Source organism: Sparus aurata, chromosome 10 (assembly GCF_900880675.1).
Source record: "Sparus aurata chromosome 10, fSpaAur1.1, whole genome shotgun sequence".
Taxonomy (NCBI): Eukaryota; Metazoa; Chordata; class Actinopteri; order Spariformes; family Sparidae; genus Sparus; species Sparus aurata.
In genome coordinates, this window is record NC_044196.1 from 8608579 (window position 1) to 8634549 (window position 25971).

The following is a 25971-nucleotide window of genomic DNA, read 5'->3' on the forward strand; positions in this document are numbered from 1 at the left end:
GTACGTGAGGTAGTACATTTTGACGTATATGACGTCATTCTTTAACATCATCATCATAAATGTACGTGAGGTAGTACATTTTGACGTATATAATGTCATTCTTTAACATCATCATCATAAATGTACGTGAGGTAGTACATTTTGACGTATATGACGTCATTCTTTAACATCATCATCATAAATGTACGTGAGGTAGTACATTTTGACGTATATGACGTCATTCTTTAACATCATCATCATAAATGTACGTGAGGTAGTACATTTTGACGTATATAATGTCATTCTTTAACATCATCATCATAAATGTACGTGAGGTAGTACATTTTGACGTATATGACGTCATTCTTTAACATCATCATCATAAATGTACGTGAGGTAGTACATTTTGACGTATATAATGTCATTCTTTAACATCATCATCATAAATGTACGTGAGGTAGTACATTTTGACGTATATGACGTCATTCTTTAACATCATCATCATAAATGTACGTGAGGTAGTACATTTTGACGTATATGACGTCATTCTTTAACATCATCATCATAAATGTACGTGAGGTAGTACATTTTGACGTATATAATGTCATTCTTTAACATCATCATCATAAATGTACGTGAGGGTAGTACATTTTGACGTATATGATGTCATTCTTTAACATCATCATCATAAATGTACGTGAGGTAGTACATTTTGACGTATATGATGTCATTCTTTAACATCATCATCATAAATGTACGTGAGGTAGTACATTTTGACGTATATGATGTCATTCTTTAACATCATCATCATAAATGTACGTGAGGTAGTACATTTTGACGTATATGATGTCATTCTTTAACATCATTATCCTTAAGGTAGTCGACGCAGTACTTTAACATTATGCATTGCACCAACATCCTCACAGGATGACCACCCTTTCCAGTTGGCCTCCCTGGTCCTCCAGTTGCTTCTTCTTCAGGTTCAACATGGGACCGTCTTCACATGATCTCTCACTGACATCATGCTCCTTGACCTTCTGATTTCTTTTCAACAGCACCGCTGCCTTTTTCTCATCATCCTGCTGGTGCCTCCTGATGCCTGCGTGGTCGTATAAACAGGAAAGTGTCAGTTTGTTTGTCTTTCTCATCTGTATCTATCCTGCTTATAAAGCAACATTAGCTCTACATTGTCAGGACCACAGACCTTTTGATAAATCTAGTGAACAAGACTGTTTTGATATCAAACCTTGAACATTGTCATACTGTATATAATCTATTGGTGCATTGGATTAATCCCTATAAATCAGTACAGCCAATAAAAAGCAGTAACTTGAAATAAATTAAGAAAATAAATGTGACTTACAGAGTATCCCACACAGTCCGATAACTAACAAGACTGCAACACCAACACCAACAGCAACAGCAATCGGCAATGGGACCACGAAGACAAAATCTGAAAGATTAAAACAGAACAACAGACATTTTAGATATCATCTTTTGTGAACAGTGACAGTACGGTTAGTTCATGTAGTACTGATTCTCTACCTCGAACATGTATGTGTGCCTCTCTGATCTGGTTGATGTGGTTCTGTTGGACTCTACAGGTGAAGCTGTTGCTGTGTCTCTTCTCCACAGTCACTCTGCTGCTGACAGTATAGAGGTCATCAGGACCTCTGACTGTCTCTGTAGGTCCAGCAGAGAGGAGGTTTCCCTCACCGTCCAGCCAGAACACCTCAGGTTCTGGATACCAGCCTGTAGACTCACACTGGAGAACTACTGCTCCTTTGTCAAACCCTGTTATGTTAATGACAGATGAGGAGGCAGCACCTGATGATCAGAAAGAGGGAAAATAACGTACGTCACTAATTTGAATCGTAGTCCATTTAAGAATAACTGTTCAGAGAAGAAGCTGACAGAAACATCTCTAAACCTCCACAAACATGTCGAGTCACATGTGCTTCTCTTCAGAGTTGTTAGGAGGTGGAGCGAGCAGGAACTCTCTGACTTTACATTCTGAGTGATTCTTCTTTTTTCTTTGTGCTTCATGCAGGGTGGGAATTTAAATTTTTGCCCCACTGTTTGGCCTTGATGCCCTGTGGGAAAAAAAAAATAAAATCATACGGTCACAGTGGCCTCTGTGCCCCTGGCCCGGTCAGCGTAGTGTTCTCGCCTTGAATTACAGCCACCTGAGTGCACAGTAGTCACTCACAGTAACTTCAGTGAGTCCGCGGTTCGCGCAGATGGAGTCTCATCATCACGATGATCTCACGTGAAAGCCTCTCAAACAGCAGCAGCGTCTCAAAACAAAAGAACGAAACTTAAAGCACAGCAAGCGCGTGCAGCCGGTTTTGACATGATACGTAACTGACTTATGTGGTAGGATTTAGTCCGGTAAAGTTGGAAATATATTTTCAGATTCGAACTTCCCGGATCAATAACTCATACGTGAAACCTTTTTAAAACACAACTGACGGCTCTTTCCTACCGTAGTAAGGTAGACAACGAGCTACAACCGTATTTTCATCTAAACGAGCGTCTGGACATGAACTCTGGTCTGTATGGTCAGCCAGCTGTGAGACGAGGGCGCAGGGACCGTCTACAAAGTGCAACACCGAAAAGAGAAACTACAAAAAATATTCAATAACTTCACTATTATTCAGAGTGTAGTAGGGCTGGGCGATATGGCCTCAAATCAATATCACGATATATTGAGCAACTCACCTCGATAACGATAAATGAACGACAAGTAACACTCCCCCCCCCCCTACATTGTAGTTAAGATTTATATTATTTATTTAGTAGTTAAGAACAACTGATAGGCACACGATTGAACAGCTGAAAAGCACAGATTACTTGAAATGACAACAACTGAACAAGTTTAAAAGTATAAATATACAGTCCCTTATAAACAAATTCTAAGCTTCTCGCTTCTCGCTTTTTTTATTTCTTCGAATTGAATCACGTGGTTGTACTGCAGGTGGTGGAAGAGGTTGGAATTAAATAAATAAACATTTTGAGGACTTCAGAATCAGAATCTAAGACATGAGACAAAATCATAGAGAAGTTGACATTTGCTGCTTAATAATATGTTAACCTCTTAGAGAACTTTTTTTACCATTATTTTCTTTATCATTATATATTTTTGATAGACACAGAATCTGTTTCAGAAGTCAGAGGGTCACATGACATGGAAGCTATTGAGAAAAAAAAAATCAAGATTTCTGCATATTAATATTCATATAAAATAGAGGAAGCACTCAAGTACAATAAACATAGCTGTGTCTCATTCGTCCAGTTTACTAATACAATCTGCTGCTGGAGTCACTGGGCCCCATGTCATGGAAGATACTGAAAGAACTGCAATTATTTTGTATTAATATATTTATGCTAAGTAATTTGATGACAGTCCCTAAATCAGTTTCCAGCGATTCAATGCCATGTTCTGGGAGGTGAGCTAACCGTCCTCCTGCTGCTCACACTGGGTGAACCTCAGTAAAGTCACGGCTGGACCAGAGTAGAGCTTAGAATCAAGCCCGACCCGAGCCCGTGCACGTTGTGTCCGAGCCCGACCCGAGCCCGTGCACGTTGTGTCCGAGCCCGGCCCGACACATTGAATGTAATTATGAGCCCGAGACCGATTTAAACCCGACAACTGTTTAATACGTGGGCTGTTATAACTGACGTTCTCGACTACAATTGCGAGTTGTTTGAACTACAGAAATCTTAATGAATAATGCAACAAGTGCCGCACTTAATGCACTCGACAAAGCCGACAAATGTTATTATCACGGCCCACGACTTGTTTAAAATGGGTCCACACCTCCGACTTTCCTCCAAACTTGCTCAAAGTTAATTCTACTGTTTTTATTTTTTTCTTTACATCTTCATGCTCCATGTTGCACTTAAGCTACACAATCAGTGATGCCGGTAACGCGTTACTAGTTTTGTCATTTTCCTTAGTAAAAAATATATGTTTTTGCTTTCTTCTTGCGTCTCGGGCAGTGACGTCACGCACGCGAGAAGTCACTTTTTCCAGCATAAGGACACTCACGTGTCAGACCACGCAGACACAGAAATGCAAACAACAATGGAGGGAGGAGAGAGATGTGCGTTTTCTAGCTGTAAATACAGTCATTATTTTGAGTGAATAAAAAACAAAACACAAATGTTTGATCAATGGACCGGCCCGGCTGAAGACAGTGGCCTGTTGCAGCCTTTGAACGCAGCATCATTACACAAACTGTCCGCCACTCACAGCGAGAGTGGGTTCACTTGATTACTAACCTGGCATAGCTGGTGTTGCATCAGCGGGCGGAGTTTGCCATCAAATTAACGTAAAATAAGCACATCGGTATACGCCGGGGTAGATTAATCAAGTGGACCTAACATGTCCCCTGTCCCTAGTGGATGTTATGCCTATGACACCGAATATACCGACATGGCCAAAATGACGTCGGTTATCGTCGTAAATTTCGGTATAGGTAAATTTTCGGTTTATCGCCCAGGCCTAGAGTGTAGTGTCACCAAAATCACTCCATACATCAGTGGTCTCCTGGTGGTTATTCTACAATTCTTTTGTTTGGAAAAAATGTGCTTTGCCATAATTTTGGGGAATTTCTATTTGGAGAAATATTCAATAACACTAATATTCAGTGTGGTGTCACCAAATTTTTTTATTTAAAAAAAAAAGTTTTCTAATGTAACATTAACTTGATATTGGTATTAAAAATGTTTTAATACATAATCCATGTCTTATTATAAATTAGGATGTTATGGTATCAATCTGATACCATAACATAACATTTTACTTAATGGCCTTGGTGCCTCTAAAAAAAAAAAAAAAAAAAAAGTGAAGGCCAACTGGCCTTGCCCCTAAAATGATGAAATTCCCACCCTGGTTTCATGAGTCTGACTTACCCACGATGAGTTGGACGGAAGCTTCCATCTTCTTTGAATCAATGATGCAGGTGTATCGTCCTGCATCAGAGAGTTTCACTCTGAAGAGTTTCAGGGAGACGTTTCCGTTCATCAGCTGATCCACAAACAGAGCTGTGCGGTTATAATAGGATCGGTTCTGATTCATTAACATTGGTCGTCCAGCTCTTTGCACATGGATGTACTTTGGGTCCAAACCAGGTCTGGTCCACAGAAGCATCTCAGAACTGACACTGACTGCAGGTTGAAGCTGACATGGTAGAATGACATCATCACCAGCCAGGGCTACGATTGGTTGGTGTGAAGAAATCAACTCTGACGCCACTGAGAGGAAAACAAGAGAACAAACAAGAGAGACAGCAGCACAGTTAAAACTCATGTCATCAAAATGAACAATGAACAATTTAAATAGTGAAGGTAAGAAACAATTAATGAAAGCTGCATTAAAAGCCACGAAAGATCATTAAAGATGTGACATTATGTCCAGGGAGAGTCGGGACTGTCACCACTGTTCACTACTGTTTGTAATGATCGGTTTGTTTTATATCTGAACATCAATCAGAGGAAATTACCTCCATGAGAGTTTATCAGGTTAATGGCGAGAAGGAAAAATGTCCCAATGGACCGTCCATCATCTGGCTCCAGCTTGCAGGATCTTAGGATGGAGCACCTCGGACTCCTGAAAACAAAACAAAAACACAAGAGTTTGTCAAGTGTTTAAAAAATAAATACACACAAACACGTCTTTGTCTAGTGGAAAACCAGGTTAAAGTATATCAAAGATTCAATATCTAATTGTTTTCTCTCCTTTTCCTGCAGATCAGGAAGGTCAGTGTTTTCCCTGATGTCTTAAATCGACCCTGAAACCATCTGCTGCCTTTTTACATTTATTTTTATGCATCTATTTATTTTTCTATTTTGTAAAAACACACCTGCTTATTTTAATTCTTTTAATTCTTTTATTAAAAAACATCTGCTGCATTTAACCCTTGTGCCGTCCTCAGTCGTACGACCCTCTGGACACCTTCTTGGCAAAAATGTATACCAAAAATAAAAACTGTCATTAAATCCTCATACATTTCATACATTTATGAACAAAAAAAATATTGATGTATGAGGATTTAATGGCAGTTTTTTATAAGTCTACATTTTTGTCACGAAGGTGGTTACAGGGTGCAAAATGCATAAAGAGAGAATAAAAGACATTGGATTTTTTTTAATTTGACAAAAACGCAAAGTTCTTGCAAAAATTCATGCCACAAGCTGCAACACAGCCAACATGATAACCACATAAAAAATTAAAAAGTTGAGAAAAATTTACAAAAATGCCAGAGGAGGGCATGAGGGTTAATTAATAAGAATAAATGTTTAAAACACATCTGCTGCTTCTTTTCAAACTGATTATCATTTTATATTTTAACACATCTGCTGCCTTTTTTAAGCTTATCATTATTATTATTATCATTGTTATTATTATCATTATTACTACTATTATTATCATTTTTATTACCACATCGGCTGTCTTTTTTTAGGTTCTATTATCATTATTATGATAATGATATAATAATAATAATAATAATAATAATAATAATAGTAATAACAGTATTACGATTAATATTATTATTAATATTATTATCATTATTACTACATCTGCTGTCTTTTTAAAGTTTATTATCGTCATCACGTCACTCCTGTAAATGGCCTCGTGCAGCAGCACTGATCCTCCATCAGGTCTGAACCGGTTTGTTTCCTGAAACGTTTCCTCAGTGTTTAACTTAACCAACGTCACCTGGCCGCCATGACGGAGGTGTCAGCAGCCCTGCAGACCGTCTGTCTGTCTGTCTGTCTGTGTCAGTTTACTTGTTATAAACGCAGTTGCGGGTTAATAAAGTTTCCCTTCACTAACGCACCGCACCGCAACATGTCTGCAGGTGAGCTCAGGTGTTGTCGTGTCTCCGCTTCCGTCCTGCGGTGACTGACAGCAGCTCACAACAACAGTTAAGGTTTCCGGTGAATCGAAAGTTTGGCCTGCTCGTTACGCAACAACTGTCCGGTGACCGACATGGTCTTAGTATAAGTGTCTGCACACAGTTTGAACAGTTAGAGAGGATTAAAGTCTGACAGGTGAACATTTACCGCTCCAGTGAGACTTTAACAGCAGCTCCTACCTGCAGTCAGACTGTTGTGGTGGAGAACTGACGTGAACCAGGAAACAGGGCGGACTGTGGCTGTCCGTCTTTATACAGCACAGAACTAAATAAAAACTAAGTTACAGAGAACTGAACACCTGAACACAACACCTGTGTGACGACAACAAGATAAGACCAGAGAAACTACTTTAACAGCTCTAACTGTGAACGTACCGTGTTTTGTGATGTTAGTAGTTCGTCCCAACGGGTAAAATGGGGAGGGGGCGGGGCTAACATGGAGGGTAATATAAAGGGGGCGGGGCTAACAGCTGTACTGTGTTACGTAGGGGTTTATTTAATCATGCGCAGCTGTACAGTTAATGAGTAAACAGCCTCCTCGGACCTGCAGCACCAGAGGAGATGGGATTCTGACAGAGGTGGGAGTAAGTCACATACGTGCAAGTCATAAGCAAGTCCCAAGTTAACTGTGATGAAAATAAAGCAAGTCAAGTCGAGTCATGGCTAAAGATCAAACAAGTCACAAGAAGTTTGTATGAATGTATTCTTCATATCTGTAGACACAGTAAACAGAAGAGGGTGGTTAGTCTATAATGTGATGTATGTGCATAGTTGATCAATTTTAGAATTGTTTTTCAAACCCATGAATACAAGAATAAGATTAGATTAATATCAACCCTGGAACTGCAGCATACTGCACATCCTGACATCTGAGAATATTACTCTCAGGTATTGTTCCCCTCCCCCTCTATAAAAGGAGGCTGAAAATCACAGGACATGTCTGTTCTGTCCTGAAATGTGAGTTTCTCTTCTATAAAATACATTCTACACCTTCACACATACGGCCCCTTCTCCTTTCAAACGGGGCAGAGCTCCATGAAAAAAAGTAGGAGAGACACAGACACAACACCTGAGGGAGAAGCAGGTCTGTCGCGGACGTGCACGAAAAAACAAGTGCGTCGCACCGAATGTGTGCCGATACGGTATCATGTTGGTCTGTGAGCGCGTAAATGCGCGCCTAATTTTTAATATAATGGCTTTGTGCGCACTGAAGACGCTATATCTGAAACACACACACGCTTTAACCAAGATGGCGGCCAAAATCACCCACGGATGAAATAATCTTTGAATCCAAATTTGATGATTTTCGGAGCTCCCTCCATGCTGCCTCTGATCCTGTCCGCCACCTGTCAGGCTTGCACGCACCGCGTCATACAGAGGCAGAGGGCAAAGTATCAAAACCGAAACTAATGTCTCAATATGCGCAAAAAAGAAAGAAAAGCCAAGACTTTCGAGTCATCTGTGTCAAGTCTAAGTCAAGTCTCAAGTTATGAATGCAAAGTCAAAGTCAAGTCGAGTCTTTCATCAATGTTAGTCAAGTAAGTCTCAAGTCCTCAAATTTGCGACTCGAGTCCGACTCGAGTCAAGTCATGTGACTCGAGTCCCCCATCTCTGGATTCTGATTCCAGAGCTGATCGATCTTGCAACAATCGAATGATTATATAATCTGCAAGGTTATGGAAGATATGGAATATGAGACTTCAACCACAAACAGTACAAACAGTACAGGTTTTAATATTGTGATGTTGGAGGACAAATTCCTACTTTAACATTTTATTAAACGGTAACTCTTGTATTTTCATGTGCACTTACAAATTTTGTGTAATAAATGACTGATCATTACAACAGATTTGGAATTGGTCCAATAGATTGCCTCAGCCAACGGCCATGATCCTCGGGGAAACTTCAGAACATCAACGTACGTCCATTAAAAGTAGTTTTAACCACTGACAGGTGTGTGACAGGTTCCCGACAGAGAGAGACCTTTATGTTTGAGTCAGAAACCTGAACTGCTGTGTCTACAGACTGTCTCCTGTTGTGGATTTGTTACTGAACATTGAATTAAATATGGTTCAAAGCAACATGGCTGCCAGAATGTGTTACTGTGTTAAAGTGTTCATGAAAGAAAAGAGGAACAGGTTCCCAGGGAAGGGAATGTTTACAGGAAGTCATGAAACAGGTTAGGATCATTTATTTTTTTTATGGAAAAAGCTCTAAATAATCACAATGCGATGCAGATGACACGAGCTACAGTGATGACGTACAGTAAGAGCAGGTAAGCTGTTAGCTAAACATTAGTATCATGTTGATAAACTGAATTTTCCATCTTTAAAACATTTCCAGTTTTTTACAAATTGGTGAGTTGATTGTCTGCATTATGTTTCTCAGTCAGTAACGTTCTCCATCGAGCTTTTAATGTTACATCAGGGAAACAACAATCTGATATTTTAACTCATGAAAACAAAACAGTTCAGAGACCTCACAACATTTCTCGTCTGCAGTCTTTTCACTGGCACAAATTTGTTTCACTTCTATATTTTTTTAGATGGGTAAATTGCAGCAGTCTGGTCTGAATACGATCGTAGTGTTTTCAGTTTTATAAAACATTAGCTGTAGCTACAAGCAGAGAGAGGAAAGACCCTGGTCAGGCTCAGAGACAAGAGGGCGCACAAAGAAACAACACTGACCTACACATGACAAACTTAATGTAGAGAAAGTCTCACACTGTAGTACATTTTTACATCATTATCATAAACGTACATGATGCAATACTTTAACATCATTATCCTTAAGGTATATGATGTAACATCATTATCATAAATGTACGTGAGGTAGTACAATTTAATGTATATGATGTCATTCTTTAACATCATTATCATAAATGTACGTGAGGTAGTACAATTTGACGTATATGATGTCATTCTTTAACATCATTATCATAAATGTACGTGAGGGTAGTACAATTTAATGTATATGATGTCATTCTTTAACATCATTATCATAAATGTACGTGAGGTAGTACAATTTGACGTATATGATGTCATTCTTTAACATCATTATCATAAATGTACGTGAGGTAGTACATTTTAATGTATATGATGTCATTCTTTAACATCATTATCATAAATGTACGTGAGGTAGTACAATTTGACGTATATGATGTCATTCTTTAACATCATTATCATAAATGTACGTGAGGTAGTACATTTTGACATATATGATGTCATTCTTTAACATCATTATCATAAATGTACGTGAGGTAGTACATTTGAATGTATATGATGTCATTCTTTAACATCATTATCATAAATGTACGTGAGGTAGTACATTTTGACATATATGATGTCATTCTTTAACATCATTATCATAAATGTACGTGAGGTAGTACATTTTAATGTATATGATGTCATTCTTTAACATCATTATCATAAATGTACGTGAGGTAGTACATTTTAATGTATATGATGTCATTCTTTAACATCATTATCCTTAAGGCAGTCGATGCAGTACCCTAACATCATGCATTGCACCAATATCCTTACAGGACGACCACACTTTCCAGTTGGCCTCCCTGGTCCTCCAGTTGCTTCTTCTTCAGGTTCAACATGGGACCGTCTTCACATGATCTCTCACTGACATCATGCTCCTTGACCTTCTGATTTCTTTTCAACAGTACTGCTGCCTTTTTCTCATCATCCTGCTGGTGCCTCCTGATGTCTGTGTGGTCGTATAAACAGGAAAGTGTCAGTTCATGTGTCGTTCTCATCTGTATCTATCCTGCTAATAAAGCAACATTAGCTCTACATTGTCAGGACCACATTGTAAACATGGTTTCCCACAGACCTTTTGATAAATCTAGTGAACAAGACTGTTTTGATATCAAACCATGAACATTGTCATACTGTATATAATCTATTGGTGCATTAGATTAATCCCTATAAATCAGTACAGCCAATAAAAAGCAGTAACTTGAAATAAATTACGAAAATAAATTTGACTTACAGGATATCCCACACAGTCCGATAACTAACAAGACTGCAGCTACAACACCAACACCAACAGTAATCGGCAATGGGTCCACGAAGACAACATCTGAAAGATTAAAACAGAACAACAGACATTTTAGATCTCATCTTTTGTGAACAGTGACAGTACGATTAGTTCATGCAGAACTGATTCTCTACCTGGAACATGTATGAGTGTCTCTCTGGTCTGGTTGATGTGGTTCTGTTGGACTCTACAGGTGAAGCTGTTGCTGTGTCTCTTCTCCACAGTCACTCTGCTGCTGACAGTATAGAGGTCATCAGGACCTCTGACTGATACACACTGATTTGTATCATAGTCAAACTGTACAAGAATAACTGTTTTCAATTGTAGTTTAACTTTACATTTACATGTCACAGTGTTTGTCTTTGGTTTCTTTTCTGTGTGATGACGGCTGATAACTGCTAATACAAATTTGCTTCACTGCTCTCTGAAATGTTTAATTCATGATCCTCGTGCTCGTTGCAGTGAACATGACTTACCACTAAGGGACTATTACAAGAAGAAAATCAGAAGGGACCCCTCCATGGAAGTGTGGGGTGTTACTCAACTTCTAATCAAATCATACGCAGGAACTCCCTTTAGAATTAGATCGGCATTATACCAAGCATTGGCAGCAAATAAAAATTCAGCCAATTATATGAAAGAAAAATGGGAATTGGAACTCAGCATAGACATTACGGATCAACAATGGCAAGAGATGTGGAAAACACATCAAACATCCACCAGCTCAGAGTCATGGAGGGAATTCTCTTGGAAAAATCTGATACAATTCTTTATCACCCCTAAAATCAAAAACAAATATTCGAAAACCAATTACATGTGTTGGCGAGGATGTTGTGAATTAGAAGCAGCAGGCCATGCTCATATTTTTTGGCAATGTAATAAAATTGCAAGGTTTTGGTGAATAGTACACAATGTCTTGCAGAAGATACTGGGATATGATATCCCCATGAACTGCAAGACTTTGTACATGTGTAACCTGAATGAAGGACACATACACATTGGTGACAGATATTTGGTAAAGATACATTTGATAGCGAGAAAGAAAGCTATAACGAGGAATTGGTTTAAGGTAGACCACCTAATCAGGATCAATGGATGTCAATAGTAGAGGAAATATACATAATGGAGAAGATGACATTTCGTTTAAGACTACAAGAGGTGAACAAAAACATTAAAAACTGAAGTGAAAAAAAAAAGCATGACTTACCCACAATGAGTTGGACGGAAGCTTCCATCTTCTTTGACTCCCTGATGCAGGTGTATCGTCCTGCATCGGAGGGTTTCACTCTGAAGAGTTTCAGGGAGACATTTCCGTTCATCAGCTGATCCACAAACAGAGCTGTGCGCTGACGAAAATCTGGATTTTGATTTATTGTCATTTGCCGTCCAGCTTCATGCACATGGATGTACTTTGGGTCCAAACCAGGTCTGATCCACAGTGTAGTCTCAGAACTGACACTGACTGCAGGTTGAAGCTGACATGGTAGAATGACATCATCACCAGCCAGGGCTACGATTGGTTGATGAGAACAAATCAACTCTGATGACGCTGAGAGGAAACAAGAGAACAAACAAGAGACAGCAGCAGAGTTAAAACTCTACATCTAAATTGTAAAGGTAAGGAATAATTCATGACAGCTGCATTAAAAACAGGGAAAGACCATTAAATATGAGACATTATGTCCAGGGAGAGAACGGACTGTCAGCACTGTTTACTACTGTTTGTAATGATCGGTTTGTTTTATAGTGAAGTAATGTTGTTGATAAAATGCATTAGTTCTGATGTGAATATTTAACGTCACTGAATTTCATCTCCTCTTCTGACCAAGTCATTGTTGTTACAGTAATGAAAAGGAAAGTTTACAGAAAGGATTTAGTTTCAGATCAGAAAATGAACATCACTGAGTGGGAGTTACCTCCATGAGAGGGTTTTATAAGGATCATGGTGAGAAAGAGAAGTGAAATACAGATGGTCCAAATGGACCGTCCAGCATCTGGCTCCAGCTTGCAGGATCTTAGGATGGAGCAGCCTGGACTCCTGAAAATAAAGCAAAAACAAAACAAAACAAGAGTTTGTCAATTGTCTTTGTATGGTGGAAAACCAGATTAATTAATTAATCACCAAATAATAATTTTTAAAATGTTGAGAAAAATGTACAAACATGGCCGAAGAGGGCATGAGGGTTAATTAAAAATAAAAAATGTTTTAACACATCTGCTGTATTTTTTAATCATTTATTATCATCATCACGTCACTCCTGTATGTGGCCTCGTGCAGTAGCACTGATCCTCCATCAGGTCTAAACCGGTTTTTACTGAAACATTTCCTCAGTGTTAAACTGAACCAACGTCACCTGGCCACCATGACGGAGGTGTGCAGCCGCCCTGCAGACCGTCTGTCTGTCTGTCTGTCTGTGTCAGTTTACTTGTTATAAACGCAGTTGCGGGTTAATAAAGTTTCCCCTCACTAGCGCACAGCACCGCAACACGTCCTCAGGTGAACACAGGTGTTGTCGTGTCTCCGCCTCCGTCTTGCGGTGACTGACAGCAGCTCACAACAACAGTGAGGAAAATCGAAAGTATGGAAAACTTTGTTACACAACAACTGTCAGGTGACCGATATGTTATAAGTTTAAGTGTCTGCACACAGTTTGAACAGTTAGAGAGGATTAAAGTCTGACAGGTGAACATTTACCGCTCCAGTGAGACTTTAACAGCAGCTCCTACCTGCAGTCAGACTGTTGTGGTGGAGAACTGAAGTGAACCAGGAAGCAGGGCGGACTGCGGCTGTGCCTCTTTATACAGCAGAGAACTAAATAAAGACAAAGTTACAGAGAACTGAACACCTGAACACAACACTTGTGTGACGACAACAAGATACAACCAGAGAAACTACTTTAACAGCTCTAACTGTGAACGTACCGAGTGTCGTGATGTTTGTAGTTCGTCCCAACGGGTAAAATAAAGGGGGTGTGGCCAGCATGGAGGGTAGTATAAAGGGGGCGGGGCTAACAGCTGTACCGTGTGGCTAGGGATCTATTTAATCATGTGCAGCTGTACAGTAAATGAGTAAACAGCTTCCTCAGACCAACAGCACCAGTGGAGCTGGGATTGTTATTCCAGAGCTGGTCGATCTTGCAACAATCGAATGATTATATAATCAGTAAGGTTTTGATAATGAGTTTTATTTAAGTAAATACTGGACTTATATTCAAACTGAGCTGCCAATATTGATGCTTAACTCATTAAAATATATGGAATATGAGACTTAAACCCCAAACAGTACAAACAGTATGAGCTTTATTATTGTGATGTCGGAGGACAAATTACTACTTTAACAACATTATAGAGAAGTTCCTAACCTTTTTGTTTAAGACAGAAGCTTACCATTCAGAACCTGAACTGCTGTGCCTACAGACTGTTGTGAATTTGTTACTGAACACTGAGTTAAATATGTTTCAAAGCAACATGGCTGCCAGAATGTGTTACTGTGTTAATGAACTCATGAATGAAAACAGGAATAGTTGTAACTGAGTGATGGGAATGTTTACAGGAAGCGGCACAAGCTACAATGATGAAGTACAGTATGAGCAGGTAAGCTGTTAGCTAAACAGGCTGTTATTGTAATGTTGACAGACTGAAACAGTAATGTTCTCGATCAAGCTTTTAAAGTGACTTTTATTGTTACATCAAGAAAACAACAATCTGATATTTTAACTCATGAAAACAAAACAGTTCAGAGACCTCAAAACATTTCTTGTCTGCAGTCTTTTCACTAGCACAAATTTGTATCATTTATATATTTTTCTTAGATGAGTAAATTTCAGCTGCCTGGTCCGAATACAACCTTAGTGTTTTCAGCTTTATAAAACATTAGCTGCACCTACAAGCACAGAGTGGAAAGACTCTGGACGGGCTCAGAGACAAGAGGGCGCACAAAGAAACACATCACTAACCTACACATGACAAACATGACAACTGTAGAGAAAGTCTGACACTGTAGTAAATTTAAACACCATAATCATAAAATGTACATGATACAGTACGTTTTAACAAAAATGATGCGATACTTTAACACCATTATCATAAATGCACATGAGGTAGTACATTTTTACATAAATGATGTCATACTTTAACATCATTATCATAAATGCACATGTAGTACATTTTAACCAATATGATGCAATACTTTAACATCATTGTCAAAAATGCACATGAGGTAGTACATTTCAACCAACATGCTGTAATACTTTAACATCATTATCATAAATGCACATGTAGTACATTTTAACCAATATGATGCAATACTTTAACATCATTATCTTAAATGCACATGTAGTACATTTTAACCAACATAATGTAATACTTTAACATCATTATCATAAATGCACATGTAGTACATTTTAACATACATGATGTAATACTTTAACATCATTATCATAAATGCACATGTAATACATTTTAACATACATGATGTAATACTTTAACATCATTATCATAAATGCACATGTAGTACATTTTAACATACATGATGTAATTCTTTAACATCATTATCTTAAATGCACATGTAGTACATATTAACCAACATAATGTAATACTTTAACATCATTATCATAAATGCACATGTAGTACATTTTAACCAGCATGATGCAATACTTTAACATCAATATCATAAACGCACATGTAGTACATTTTAACCAACATGATGTAAAGAAACACATCACTAACCTACACATGACAAACATGACAACTGTAGAGAAAGTCTGACACTGTAGTAAATTTAAACACCATAATCATAAAATGTACATGATACAGTACGTTTTAACAAAAATGATGCGATACTTTAACACCATTATCATAAATGCACATGAGGTAGTACATTTTTACATAAATGATGTCATACTTTAACACCATCATCATAAATGCACACGTAGTACATTTAAACCAATATGATGCAATATTTTAACATCATTATCATAAATGCACATGTAGTTCATTTTAACCAACATGATGTAATACTTTAACATCATTATCATAAATGCACATGTAGTACATTTTAACATAAATAATGAAATACTTTAACATCATAATCATAAATGTACATGTAGTACATTTTAACCAATATGATGCAATACTTTAACATCATTATCAAAATTGCACATGTAGTACATTTTAACAAATATGATGCAATACTTTAACATCATTATCTTAAATGCACATGTAGTACATTTTAACCAACATGATGTAATACTTTAACATCATTATCTTAAATGCACATGTAGTACATTTTAACTAACATGATGCGATACTTTAACATCATTATCATAAATGCGCATGTAGTACATTTTAACCAACATGATGTAATACTTTAACATCATTACCATAAATGTACAAGAGGTAGTACATTTTAACATAAATGATGTAATACTTTAACATCATTAACATAAATGCACATGAGGTAGTACATTTTAACTAACATGATGCAATACTTTAACACCATTATCAAAAATGCACATGTAGTACATTCTAACCAATATGATGCAATACTTTAACATCATCATCATAAATCCACATGTAGTACATTTTAACTAACATGATGCAATACTTTAACATCATTATCATAAATGCACATGTAGTACATTTTAACCAACATGATGTAATACTTTAACATCATTACCATAAATGCACAAGAGGTAGTACATTTTAACATACATGATGTAATACTTTAACATCATCAACATAAATGCACATGAGGTAGTATATTTTAACTAACATGATGCAATACTTTAACATCATTATCATAAATGCACATGTAGTACATTTTAACTAACATGATGAAATACTTTAACACCATTATCAAAAATGCACATGTAGTACATTCTAACCAATATGATGCAATACTTTAACATCATTATCATAAATCCACATGTAGTACATTTTAACTAACATGATGCAATACTTTAACATCATTATCATAAATGCACATGTAGTACATTTTAACCAACATAATGTAATACTTTAACATCATTACCATAAATGCACAAGAGGTAGTACATTTTAACATACATGATGTAATACTTTAACATCATTAACATGAATGCACATGAGGTAGTACATTTTAACTAACATGATGCAATACTTTAACATCATTATCATAAATGCACATGTAGTACATTTTAACCAATATGATGCAATACTTTAACATCATTATCATAAATGCACATGTAGTACATTTTAACATAAATGATGTAATACTTTAACATCATTATCATAAATGCACATGTAGTACATTTTAACTAACATGATGCAATACTTTAACATCATTATCTTAAATGCACATGTAGTACATTTTAACATAAATGATGTAATACTTTAACATCATTATCATAAATGCACATGTAGTACATTTTAACCAATATGATGCAATACTTTAACATCATTATCTTAAATGCACATGTAGTACATTTTAACCAACATGATGCAATACTTCAACATCATCATCATAAATGCACATGTAGTACATTTTAACCAATATGATGCAATACTTTGACATCATTATCATAAATGCACATGTAGTATATTTAGTACTAAGGTAGTACATTTTGACGTACGGTCCACCAGTTGCTTCTTCTTCAGGTTCAACTTGGGATTGTCTTCACATGAATTCTCATTGACATCATACTACTTGACCTGGATTTTCCTCATCATCTTCCTGCTGGTGCCTCCTGATACCTGTGTGGTCATATAAACAGTAAAGTGTCAGTTCATGTGTCTCTCTCATCTGTATCTAGCCTGCTAATAGAGCTAACATTAGCTTTACATTGTAAAAATGGTCTCCCACAGACCTTTTGATAAATCTAGTTAAAAGACTGTTTTAATATTAAAAATATAAAATAAAAAGCTCTGGTAGTAGTTAGAGGTAGGTAGAGGTAGTAGGTAGAAAAAAAATATGACTTACAGATTAGCACACATAGTCTGATAACTACTGCAGCTGCAAGACCAACACCAACAGTAACGGCAGCTGGCAATGGGACCACGACGGAAAAAGCTGAAAGATTAAAACAGAACAGCAAATCATTTTAGAGCTCATCTTTTGTGAACAGTGACAGTATGATTAGTTCATGTAGAACTGAGTTACTACCTGGAACATGTATGTGTGCCTCTCTGGTCCGGTTGATGTGGTTCTGTTGGACTCTACAGGTGAAGCTGTTGCTGTGTCTCTTCTCCACAGTCACTCTGCTGCTGACCGTATAGAGGTCATCAGGACCTCTGACTGTCTCTGTAGGTCCAGCAGAGAGGAGGTTTCCCTCACCGTCCAGCCAGAACACCTCAGGTTCTGGATACCAGCCTGTAGACTCACACTGTAGAACAACTGGTCTTCTGTCAAACCCTGTTATGTTAACAATAGGTGAGGAGGCAGCACCTGATGATCAGAGAGAGGGAAAATAACATACGTCACTAATTTGAATCGTAGTCTATTTAAGAGTAACTGTTCAGAGAAGAAGCTGACAAAAACATCTCTAAACCTCCACAAAAATGTTGAGTCACATGTGCTCTGCTTCAGATTTGCTAGGAGGTGGAGCGAGCAGGAACTCTCTGACTTTACATTCTGGAGTTCATCTTCTGTTTTCTTTGTGTTTCATGAGTCTGACTTACCCACAATGAGTTGGACGGAAGCTTCCATCTTCTTTGAATCAATGATGCAGGTGTATCGTCCTGCATCAGAGAGTTTCACTCTGAAGAGTTTCAGGGAGACGTTCCCATTCATCAGCTGATCTACAAACAGAGCTGTGCGGTTATAATAGGACCGGTTCTGATTCATTAACATTGGTCGTCCAGCTCTGTGGACATGGATGTACTTTAGGTCCAAACCAGGTCTGGTCCACAGCAGCGTCTCAGAACTGACACTGACTGCAGGTTGAAGCTGACATGGTAAAATTACATCATCACCAGCCAGGGCTACGATTGGTTGGTGTGAAGAGGTCAACTCTGATGACACTGAGAGGAAACAAAAGAACAAAAAAGAGCAGCAGCACAGTTAAAACTCATGTCATCAGAATGACATTTGTGAAGGTAAGAAACATGTGATAAAACTGCATTAAAAGAGACATCATGTCTAAACTACAGGACTGTCACCACCTGTTTACTACTGTTTGTAATGACCAATTTGTTTTATATCTGAACATCACTGAGCGAGAGTTACCTCCATGAGATTGTTTTATCAGGATCATGGCGAGAAAGAAAAATGAAGGACCATTCATCATCTGGCTCCAGCTTGCAGGATCTTAGGATGGAGCAACCTTGACTCCTGAAAACAAAACAAAAAACACAAGAGTTTGTCAAGTGTTTAAAAAATAAATACACACAAACACATCTTTGTCTAGTGGAAAACCAGGTTAACAGTGATCACCAAATAATTATTTCTTAAAAAGGTGAGAAAAATGTTCAAAAATGGCCGAAGAGGGCATGAGGGTTAATTAAAAATAAAAAATGTTTTAACATATCAGCTGCTTCTTTTCAAATTGTTTATTATTTTATATTTGAACACTTCTGCTTAAGTTTATTATCATCATCATTAGTATTATTACTTTATCATTATCTTATTATTATGTGGCCGGTGGCCTCGTGCAGCAGCACTGAGCCTCCAACAGGTCTGAACCTGTTTTTCCTGAAATGTTTCCTCAGTGTTAAACAGGTTAATAAAGTTTCTCTCACTAGCGCACAGCGCCGCAACACGTCCTCAGGTGAGCTCAGGTGTTGTCGTGTCTCCGCCCCCGTCCTGCGGTGACTGACAGCAGCTCACAACAACAGTGAGGAAAATCGAAAGTTTGGCCTGCTCGTTACACAACAACTGTCCGGTGACCGACATGTTGTAAGTTTAAGTGTCAGCACACAGTTTGAACAGTTAGAGAGGATTAAAGTCTGACAGGTGAACATTTACCGCTCCAGTGAGACTTTAACAGCAGCTCCTACCTGCAGTCAGACTGTTGTGGTGGAGAACTGACATGAACCAGGAAGCAGGGCGGACTGTGGCTGTCCCTCTTTATACAGCACAGAACTAAATAAAAACTAAGTTACAGAGGACTGAACACCTGAACACAACACCTGTGTGACGACAACAAGATAAGACCAGATAAACTACTTTAACAGCTCTAACTGTGAACGTACCGTGTTTTGTGATGTTAGTAGTTCGTCCCAACGGGTAAAATGGGGAGGGGGCGGGGCCAACATGGAGGGTAATATGAAGGGGGCGGGACTAACAGCTGTACTGTGTGACGTATATTTAATCATGCGCAGCTGTACAGTAAATGAGTTTCACATTCTCCTGGACCTGGAGCTACAGAGGAGATGGGATTCTGATTCCAGAGCTGATTGATCTTGCAACAGTTGAATGATTATATAATCTGTAGGGTTTTGTTAAATGTGTTTTTTGTTTTTAACTAAATACTGGACTTATATTTAAAATGAGCTGCCAATATTGATGATTTACTCATTTACAGATATGGAATATGAGACGTCAACCACAAACAGTACAAACAGTATGAGTTTTAATATTGTGATGTTGGAGGACAAATTCCTACTTTAACATTTTATGAAACAGGAACTCTGATATTTTCATGTGCACTTACAAATATTGTGTAACAAATGACTGATCGTTACAACAGATTTGGAATTGGTCCACTAGATTGCTTCAGCCAGCGGCCATGATCCTCGGGGAAACTTCAAAACATCAACGTACGTCCATTAAAAGTTGTTTTAACCACTGACAGGTGTGTGACAGGTTCCCAACAGAGAGAGACCTTTTAGTTTGAGACAGAAACTGAACTGCTGTGTCTACAGACTGTCTCCTGTTGGGGATTTGTTACTGAACATTGAATTAAATATATTTCAAAGCAACATGGCTGCCAGAATGTGTTACTGTGTTAAAGTGTTCATGAATGAAAAGAGGAACAGGTGAAACTGAGGGAGTGGAATGTTTACAGGAAGTCATGAAACAGGTTAGGATCATTTATTCATTTTAATGAAAAAAGTTCTTACAATCACGACGCGATGCTTTTGACACAAGCTACAGTGATGAAGTACAGTAAGAGCAGGTAAGCTGTTAGCTAAACATTAGTATCCTGTTGGATAAACTGAATTTTCCATCTTTAAAACAGTTCCAGTTTTTTCCAATCAGTGAGTTGACTGATCGTCTGCTTTCTGTTTCTCAGTAACGTTCTCCATCGAGCTTTTAAAGTGACATCAAGGGAAAAACTATCTGGTATTTTAACTCATGAAAACAAAACAGTTCAGAGACCTCACAACATTTCTTGTCTGCAGTCTTTTCACTGGCAGAAATTTGTTTCATTTCTATATTTTTTTTAGATAAGTAAATTGCAGCAGCCTGGTCTGAATACAACCGTAGTGTTTTCAGCTTTATAAAGCACAAGCTGCAGCTACAAGCAGAGAGAGGAAAGAACCTGGACAGGCTCAGAGACAAGAGGGCGCACAAAGAAACACATCTCTAACCTACACATGACAAACATGACAACTGTAGAGAAAGTCTGACACTGTAGTAAATTTAAACACCATTATCATAAAATGTACATGATACAGTAAATTTTAACAAAAATGATGCAATACTTTAACACCATTTTCATAAATGCACATGAGGTAGTACATTTTAACCAACATGATGTAATACTTTAACATCATTATCATAAATGCACATGTAGTACATTTTAACATAAATGATGTAATACTTTAACATCATCATCTTAAATGCACATGTAGTACATTTTAACCAACATAATGTAATACTTTAACATCATTACCATAAATGCACATGTAGTACATTTTAACCAACATGATGTAATACTTTAACATCATTCCCATAAATGCACAAGAGGTAGTACATTTTAACTAACATGATGCAATACTTTAACATCATTATCATAAATGCACATGTAGTACATTTTAACCAACATAATGTAATACTTTAACATCATTATCATAAATGCACATGTAGTACATTTTAACCAACATAATGTAATACTTTAACATCATTACCATAAATGCACAAGAGGTAGTACATTTTAACCAACATAATGTAATACTTTAACATCATTATCATAAATGCACATGTAGTACATTTTAACGAACATAATGTAATACTTTAACATCATTACCATAAATGCACAAGAGGTAGTACATTTTAACTAACATAATGTAATACTTTAACATCATTACCATAAATGCACAAGAGGTAGTACATTTTAACCAACATAATGTAATACTTTAACATCATTATCATAAATGCACATGTAGTACATTTTAACCAACATGATGTAATACTTTAACATCATTACCATAAATGCACAAGAGGTAGTACATTTTAACCAACATAATGTAATACTTTAACATCATTATCATAAATGCACATGTAGTACATTTTAACGAACATAATGTCATACTTTAACATCATTACCATAAATGCACAAGAGGTAGTACATTTTAACCAACATAATGTAATACTTTAACATCATTATCATAAATGCACATGTAGTACATTTTAACTAACATGATGCAATACTTTAACATCATTATCATAAATGCACATGTAGTACATTTTAACCAACATGATGTAATACTTTAACATTTTAACCAATATGATGCGATACTTTGACATCATTATCATAAATGCACATGTAGTACATTTAGTACTAAGGTAGTACATTTTGACGTACGGTCCACCAGTTGCTTCTTCTTCAGGTTCAACTTGGGATTGTCTTCACAAGAATTCTCATTGACATCATACTACTTGACCTGGATTTTCCTCCTCATCATCCTGCTGGTGCCTCCTGATACCTGTGTGGTCATATAAACAGTAAAGTGTCAGTTCATGTCTCTCTCATCTGTATCTAGCCTGCTAATAGGGCTAACATTAGCTTTACATTGTAAAAATGGTCTCCCATAGAACTTTTGATAAATCTAGTTAAAAGACTGTTTTAACATTAAAAATTGAACAATGTATTACCGTATATAATCTATTGGTGCATTGGAATGAATCCCTGTAAATCAGTACAGCCAATAAAAAGCTCTGGTAGTAGTTTGACATAAAATAAGAAAATAAATGTGACTTACAGCATATCACACAGATAACTACTGCAGCTGCAAGACCAACGACAACAGCAGTAGGAACTGGCAATGGGACCACGATGATATCTGAAAGATTAAAACAGAACAACAGACATTTTAGATCTCATCTTTTGTGAACAGTGACAGTAAGATTAGTTAATGTAGAACTGATTCACTACCTGGAACAAGTATGTGGCTCTCTCTGGTCCGGTTGATGTGGTTCTGATGGACTCTACAGGTGAAGCTGTTGCTGTGTCTCTTCTCCACAGTCACTCTGCTGCTGACAGTATAGAGGTCATCAGGACCTCTGACTGTCTCTGTAGGTCCAGCAGAGAGGAGGTTTCCCTCACCGTCCAGCCAGAACACCTCAGGTTCTGGATACCAGCCTGTAGACGCACACTGTAGAACTAAATGTTCACTGTTATTAGTCACAACCTCTATGAAGGGTGAGGAGACAGCACCTGATGAGAGGAGAGAGGGAAAATAACATACGTCACTAATTTGAATCGTAGTCTATTTAAGTATAACTGTTCAGATTACAGTGTTTCATGAGTCTGACTTACCCACAATGAGTTGGATGGAAGTTTCCATCTTCTTTGAATCAATGATGCAGGTGTATCGTCCTGCATCAGAGAGTTTCACTCTGAAGAGTTTCAGGGAGATGTTTCCGTTCATCAGCTGATCCACAAACAGAGCTGTGCGGTTATAATAGGATCGGTTCTGATTCATTAACACTGGTTTTCCGTCTTTGTGCACATGGATGTACTTTAGGTCCAAACCAGGTCTGGTCCACAGCAGCGTCTCAGAACTGAGACTGACTGCAGGTTGAAGCTGACATGGTAGAATGACATCATCACCAGCCAGGGCTATGATTGGTTGGTCTGAAGAAATCAACTCTGACGCCACTGAGAGGAAACAAAGGAACAAAGAAGAGAGACAGCAGCACAGTTAAAACTCATGTCATCAAAATGACATTTGTGAAGGTAAGAAACAATGTAATAAAGCCGCATTAAAGAGACATTATGTCTAAACTACACGACTGTCACCACCTGTTTTCTACAGTTCGTAATGATCGGTTTGTTTTATATCTAAACATCACTGAGTGGGAGTTACCTCCATGAGATTGTTTTATCAGGATCATGAAGCGAAAGAGAAGTGAAACACAGAAGGTCCTGAAGAACTGTCCGTCATCTGGCTCCAGCTTGCAGGATCTTAGGATGGAGCACCTTGGTCTCCTGAAAATAAAGCAAAACAAAACAAGAGTTTGTTAAGTGTTTAAAAAATAAATACACACAAACACGTCTTTGTCTAGTGGAAAACCAGGTTAACAGTGATCACCAAATAATAATGTCTTAAAAAGGTGAGAAAAATGTTCAAAAATGGCCGAAGAGGGCATGAGGGTTAATTAAAAATAAAAAATGTTTAAACACATCAGCAGCTTCTTTTCAAATTGTTTATTATCTTATATCTGAACACATCTGCTTAAGTTTATTATCATCATCATTAGTATCATTATCTTATCATTATCATTATTATGTGGCTGGTGGCCTCGTGCAGCAGCACTGAGCCTCCATCAGGTCTGAACTGGTTTTTCCTGAAATGTTTTCTCAGAGTTAAACGGGTTAATAAAGTTTCCCTTCACTAAGGCACAGCACCGCAACACGTCCTCAGGTGAGCTCAGGTGTTGTCGTGTCTCCGCCCCCGTCCTGCGGTGACTGACAGCAGCTCACAACAACAGTGAGGAAAATCGAAAGTATGGAAAGCTTCGTTACACAACAACTGTCCGGTGACCGACATGTTGTAAGTTTAAGTGTCTGCACACAGTTTCAACAGTTTGAGAGGATTAAAGTCTGACAGGTGAACATTTACCGCTCCAGTGAGACTTTAACAGCAGCTCCTACCTGCAGTCAGACTGTTGTGGTGGAGAACTGATGTGAACCAGGAAGCAGGGCGGACTGCGGCTGTCCCTCTTTTTACAGCACAGAACTAAATAAAGACAAAGTTACAGAGAACTGAACACCTGAACACAACACCTGAGTGACGACAACAAGATAAAACCAGAGAAACTACTTTAACAGCTCTAACTGTGAACGTACCTGTGCCGTGACGTTAGTAGTTTGTCCCAACGGATAGAATGTAGTGGGCGGGGCCAACATGGAGGATTAATATAAAGGGGGCGGGGCTAACAGCTGTACTGTGTGACGTATCTATTTAATCATGCGCAGCTGTACAGTAAACGAGTAAACAGCCTCCTCAAACCAGCAGCATCAGAGGAGATGGGATTCTGATTCCAGAGCTGATCGATCTTGCAACAATTGAATGATTATATTATCTTCAGGGTTTTATTAAATGTGTTTTATCTAAATAAATACTGGACTTATATTGCAAATTGAGCTGCCAATATTGATGATTAACTCATTAAAAGATATGGAATTTGAGACTTCAACCACAAACAGTACAAACAGTATGAGTTTTAATATTGTGATGTTGGAGGACAAATTCCTACTTTAACATTTTATGAAACAGGAACTCTGATATTTTCATGTGCACTTACAAATATTGTGTAATAAATGACTGATCGTTACAACAGATTTGGAATTGGTCCAGTAGATTGCCTCAGCCAGCGGCCATGATCCTCGGGGGAAACTTAAGAACATCAACGTACGTCCATTAAAAGTAGTTTTAACCACTGACAGGTGTGTGACAAGTTCCCAACAGAGAGAGACCTTTATGTTTGAGACAGAAACTGAACTGCTGTGTCTACAGACTGTCTCCTGTTGTGGATTTGTTACTGAACATTGAATTAAATATGTTTCAAAGCAACATGGCTGCCAGAATGTGTTACTGTGTTCATCTGTTCATGAATGAAAAGAGGAACAAGTGAAACTGAGTGATGGGAATG

The 25971-nt window shown here is 37.8% G+C and overlaps 3 protein-coding genes and 1 long non-coding RNA gene across 4 annotated transcripts; all 4 read right to left on the reverse strand.

Annotated features, from left to right (window-relative positions):
- Positions 1-629: 629 nt before the first annotated feature.
- Positions 630-7269, reverse strand: LOC115590268 (CD276 antigen-like). The gene is made up of 6 exons (XM_030431568.1): positions 7083-7269; positions 5487-5593; positions 4897-5238; positions 1525-1806; positions 1343-1432; positions 630-1078 (listed from the first exon to the last, which is right to left on the reverse strand). Exons 3-6 carry the CDS (start codon positions 5132-5134, stop codon positions 900-902), a joined length of 789 nt encoding a protein of 262 aa, XP_030287428.1. The 5' UTR covers positions 5135-5238; positions 5487-5593; positions 7083-7269; the 3' UTR covers positions 630-899.
- A 2895-nt stretch (positions 7270-10164) lies between these two features.
- On the reverse strand, positions 10165-13935 carry LOC115589340 (myelin-oligodendrocyte glycoprotein-like). The gene is made up of 6 exons (XM_030430184.1): positions 13875-13935; positions 13680-13764; positions 12869-12990; positions 12160-12501; positions 10905-10994; positions 10165-10619 (listed from the first exon to the last, which is right to left on the reverse strand). The coding sequence occupies exons 1-6, from the start codon at positions 13933-13935 to the stop codon at positions 10441-10443; spliced, it is 879 nt and encodes a 292-aa protein (XP_030286044.1). The 3' UTR covers positions 10165-10440.
- A 3695-nt stretch (positions 13936-17630) lies between these two features.
- Positions 17631-18208, reverse strand: LOC115590276 (uncharacterized). The gene is made up of 3 exons (XR_003985728.1): positions 18094-18208; positions 17911-18000; positions 17631-17684 (listed from the first exon to the last, which is right to left on the reverse strand). It is a non-coding gene; the product is annotated as an uncharacterized LOC115590276 (long non-coding RNA).
- Positions 18209-22617: 4409 nt separating this feature from the next.
- On the reverse strand, positions 22618-25130 carry LOC115590269 (butyrophilin subfamily 1 member A1-like). The gene is made up of 6 exons (XM_030431569.1): positions 24971-25130; positions 24183-24304; positions 23633-23974; positions 23249-23530; positions 23076-23156; positions 22618-22799 (listed from the first exon to the last, which is right to left on the reverse strand). The coding sequence occupies exons 2-6, from the start codon at positions 24208-24210 to the stop codon at positions 22744-22746; spliced, it is 789 nt and encodes a 262-aa protein (XP_030287429.1). The 5' UTR covers positions 24211-24304; positions 24971-25130; the 3' UTR covers positions 22618-22743.
- Between the last annotated feature and the right edge of the window lie 841 nt (positions 25131-25971).

Excerpts from the sequence above, each read along its gene's own strand:
- LOC115590269 (XM_030431569.1), bottom strand. The coding sequence starts at position 24,210 with ATGATCCTGATAAAACAATCTCATGGAG. Across the intron at positions 23,157-23,248 it reads GAGCCACATACTTGTTCCAG|ATATCATCGTGGTCCCATTG; the intron begins GTAGTGAATCAG and ends TTAATCTTTCAG. Across the intron at positions 22,800-23,075 it reads AGTTATCTGTGTGATATGCT|GTATCAGGAGGCACCAGCAG; the intron begins GTAAGTCACATT and ends ATGACCACACAG.
- LOC115590268 (XM_030431568.1), bottom strand. The coding sequence starts at position 5,134 with ATGCTTCTGTGGACCAGACCTGGTTTGGACCCAAAGTACATCCATGTG. Across the intron at positions 1,807-4,896 it reads TTCCGTCCAACTCATCGTGG|GTGCTGCCTCCTCATCTGTC; the intron begins GTAAGTCAGACT and ends TCTGATCATCAG. Across the intron at positions 1,433-1,524 it reads GGCACACATACATGTTCGAG|ATTTTGTCTTCGTGGTCCCA; the intron begins GTAGAGAATCAG and ends TTAATCTTTCAG.
- LOC115589340 (XM_030430184.1), bottom strand. The coding sequence starts at position 13,935 with ATGCTGGCCACACCCCCTTTATTTTACCCGTTGGGACGAACTACAAAC. Across the intron at positions 13,765-13,874 it reads TACAAACATCACGACACTCG|TTCTCTGCTGTATAAAGAGG; the intron begins GTACGTTCACAG and ends GTCTTTATTTAG. Across the intron at positions 10,620-10,904 it reads CGGACTGTGTGGGATATCCT|ACATCAGGAGGCACCAGCAG; the intron begins GTAAGTCAAATT and ends ACGACCACACAG.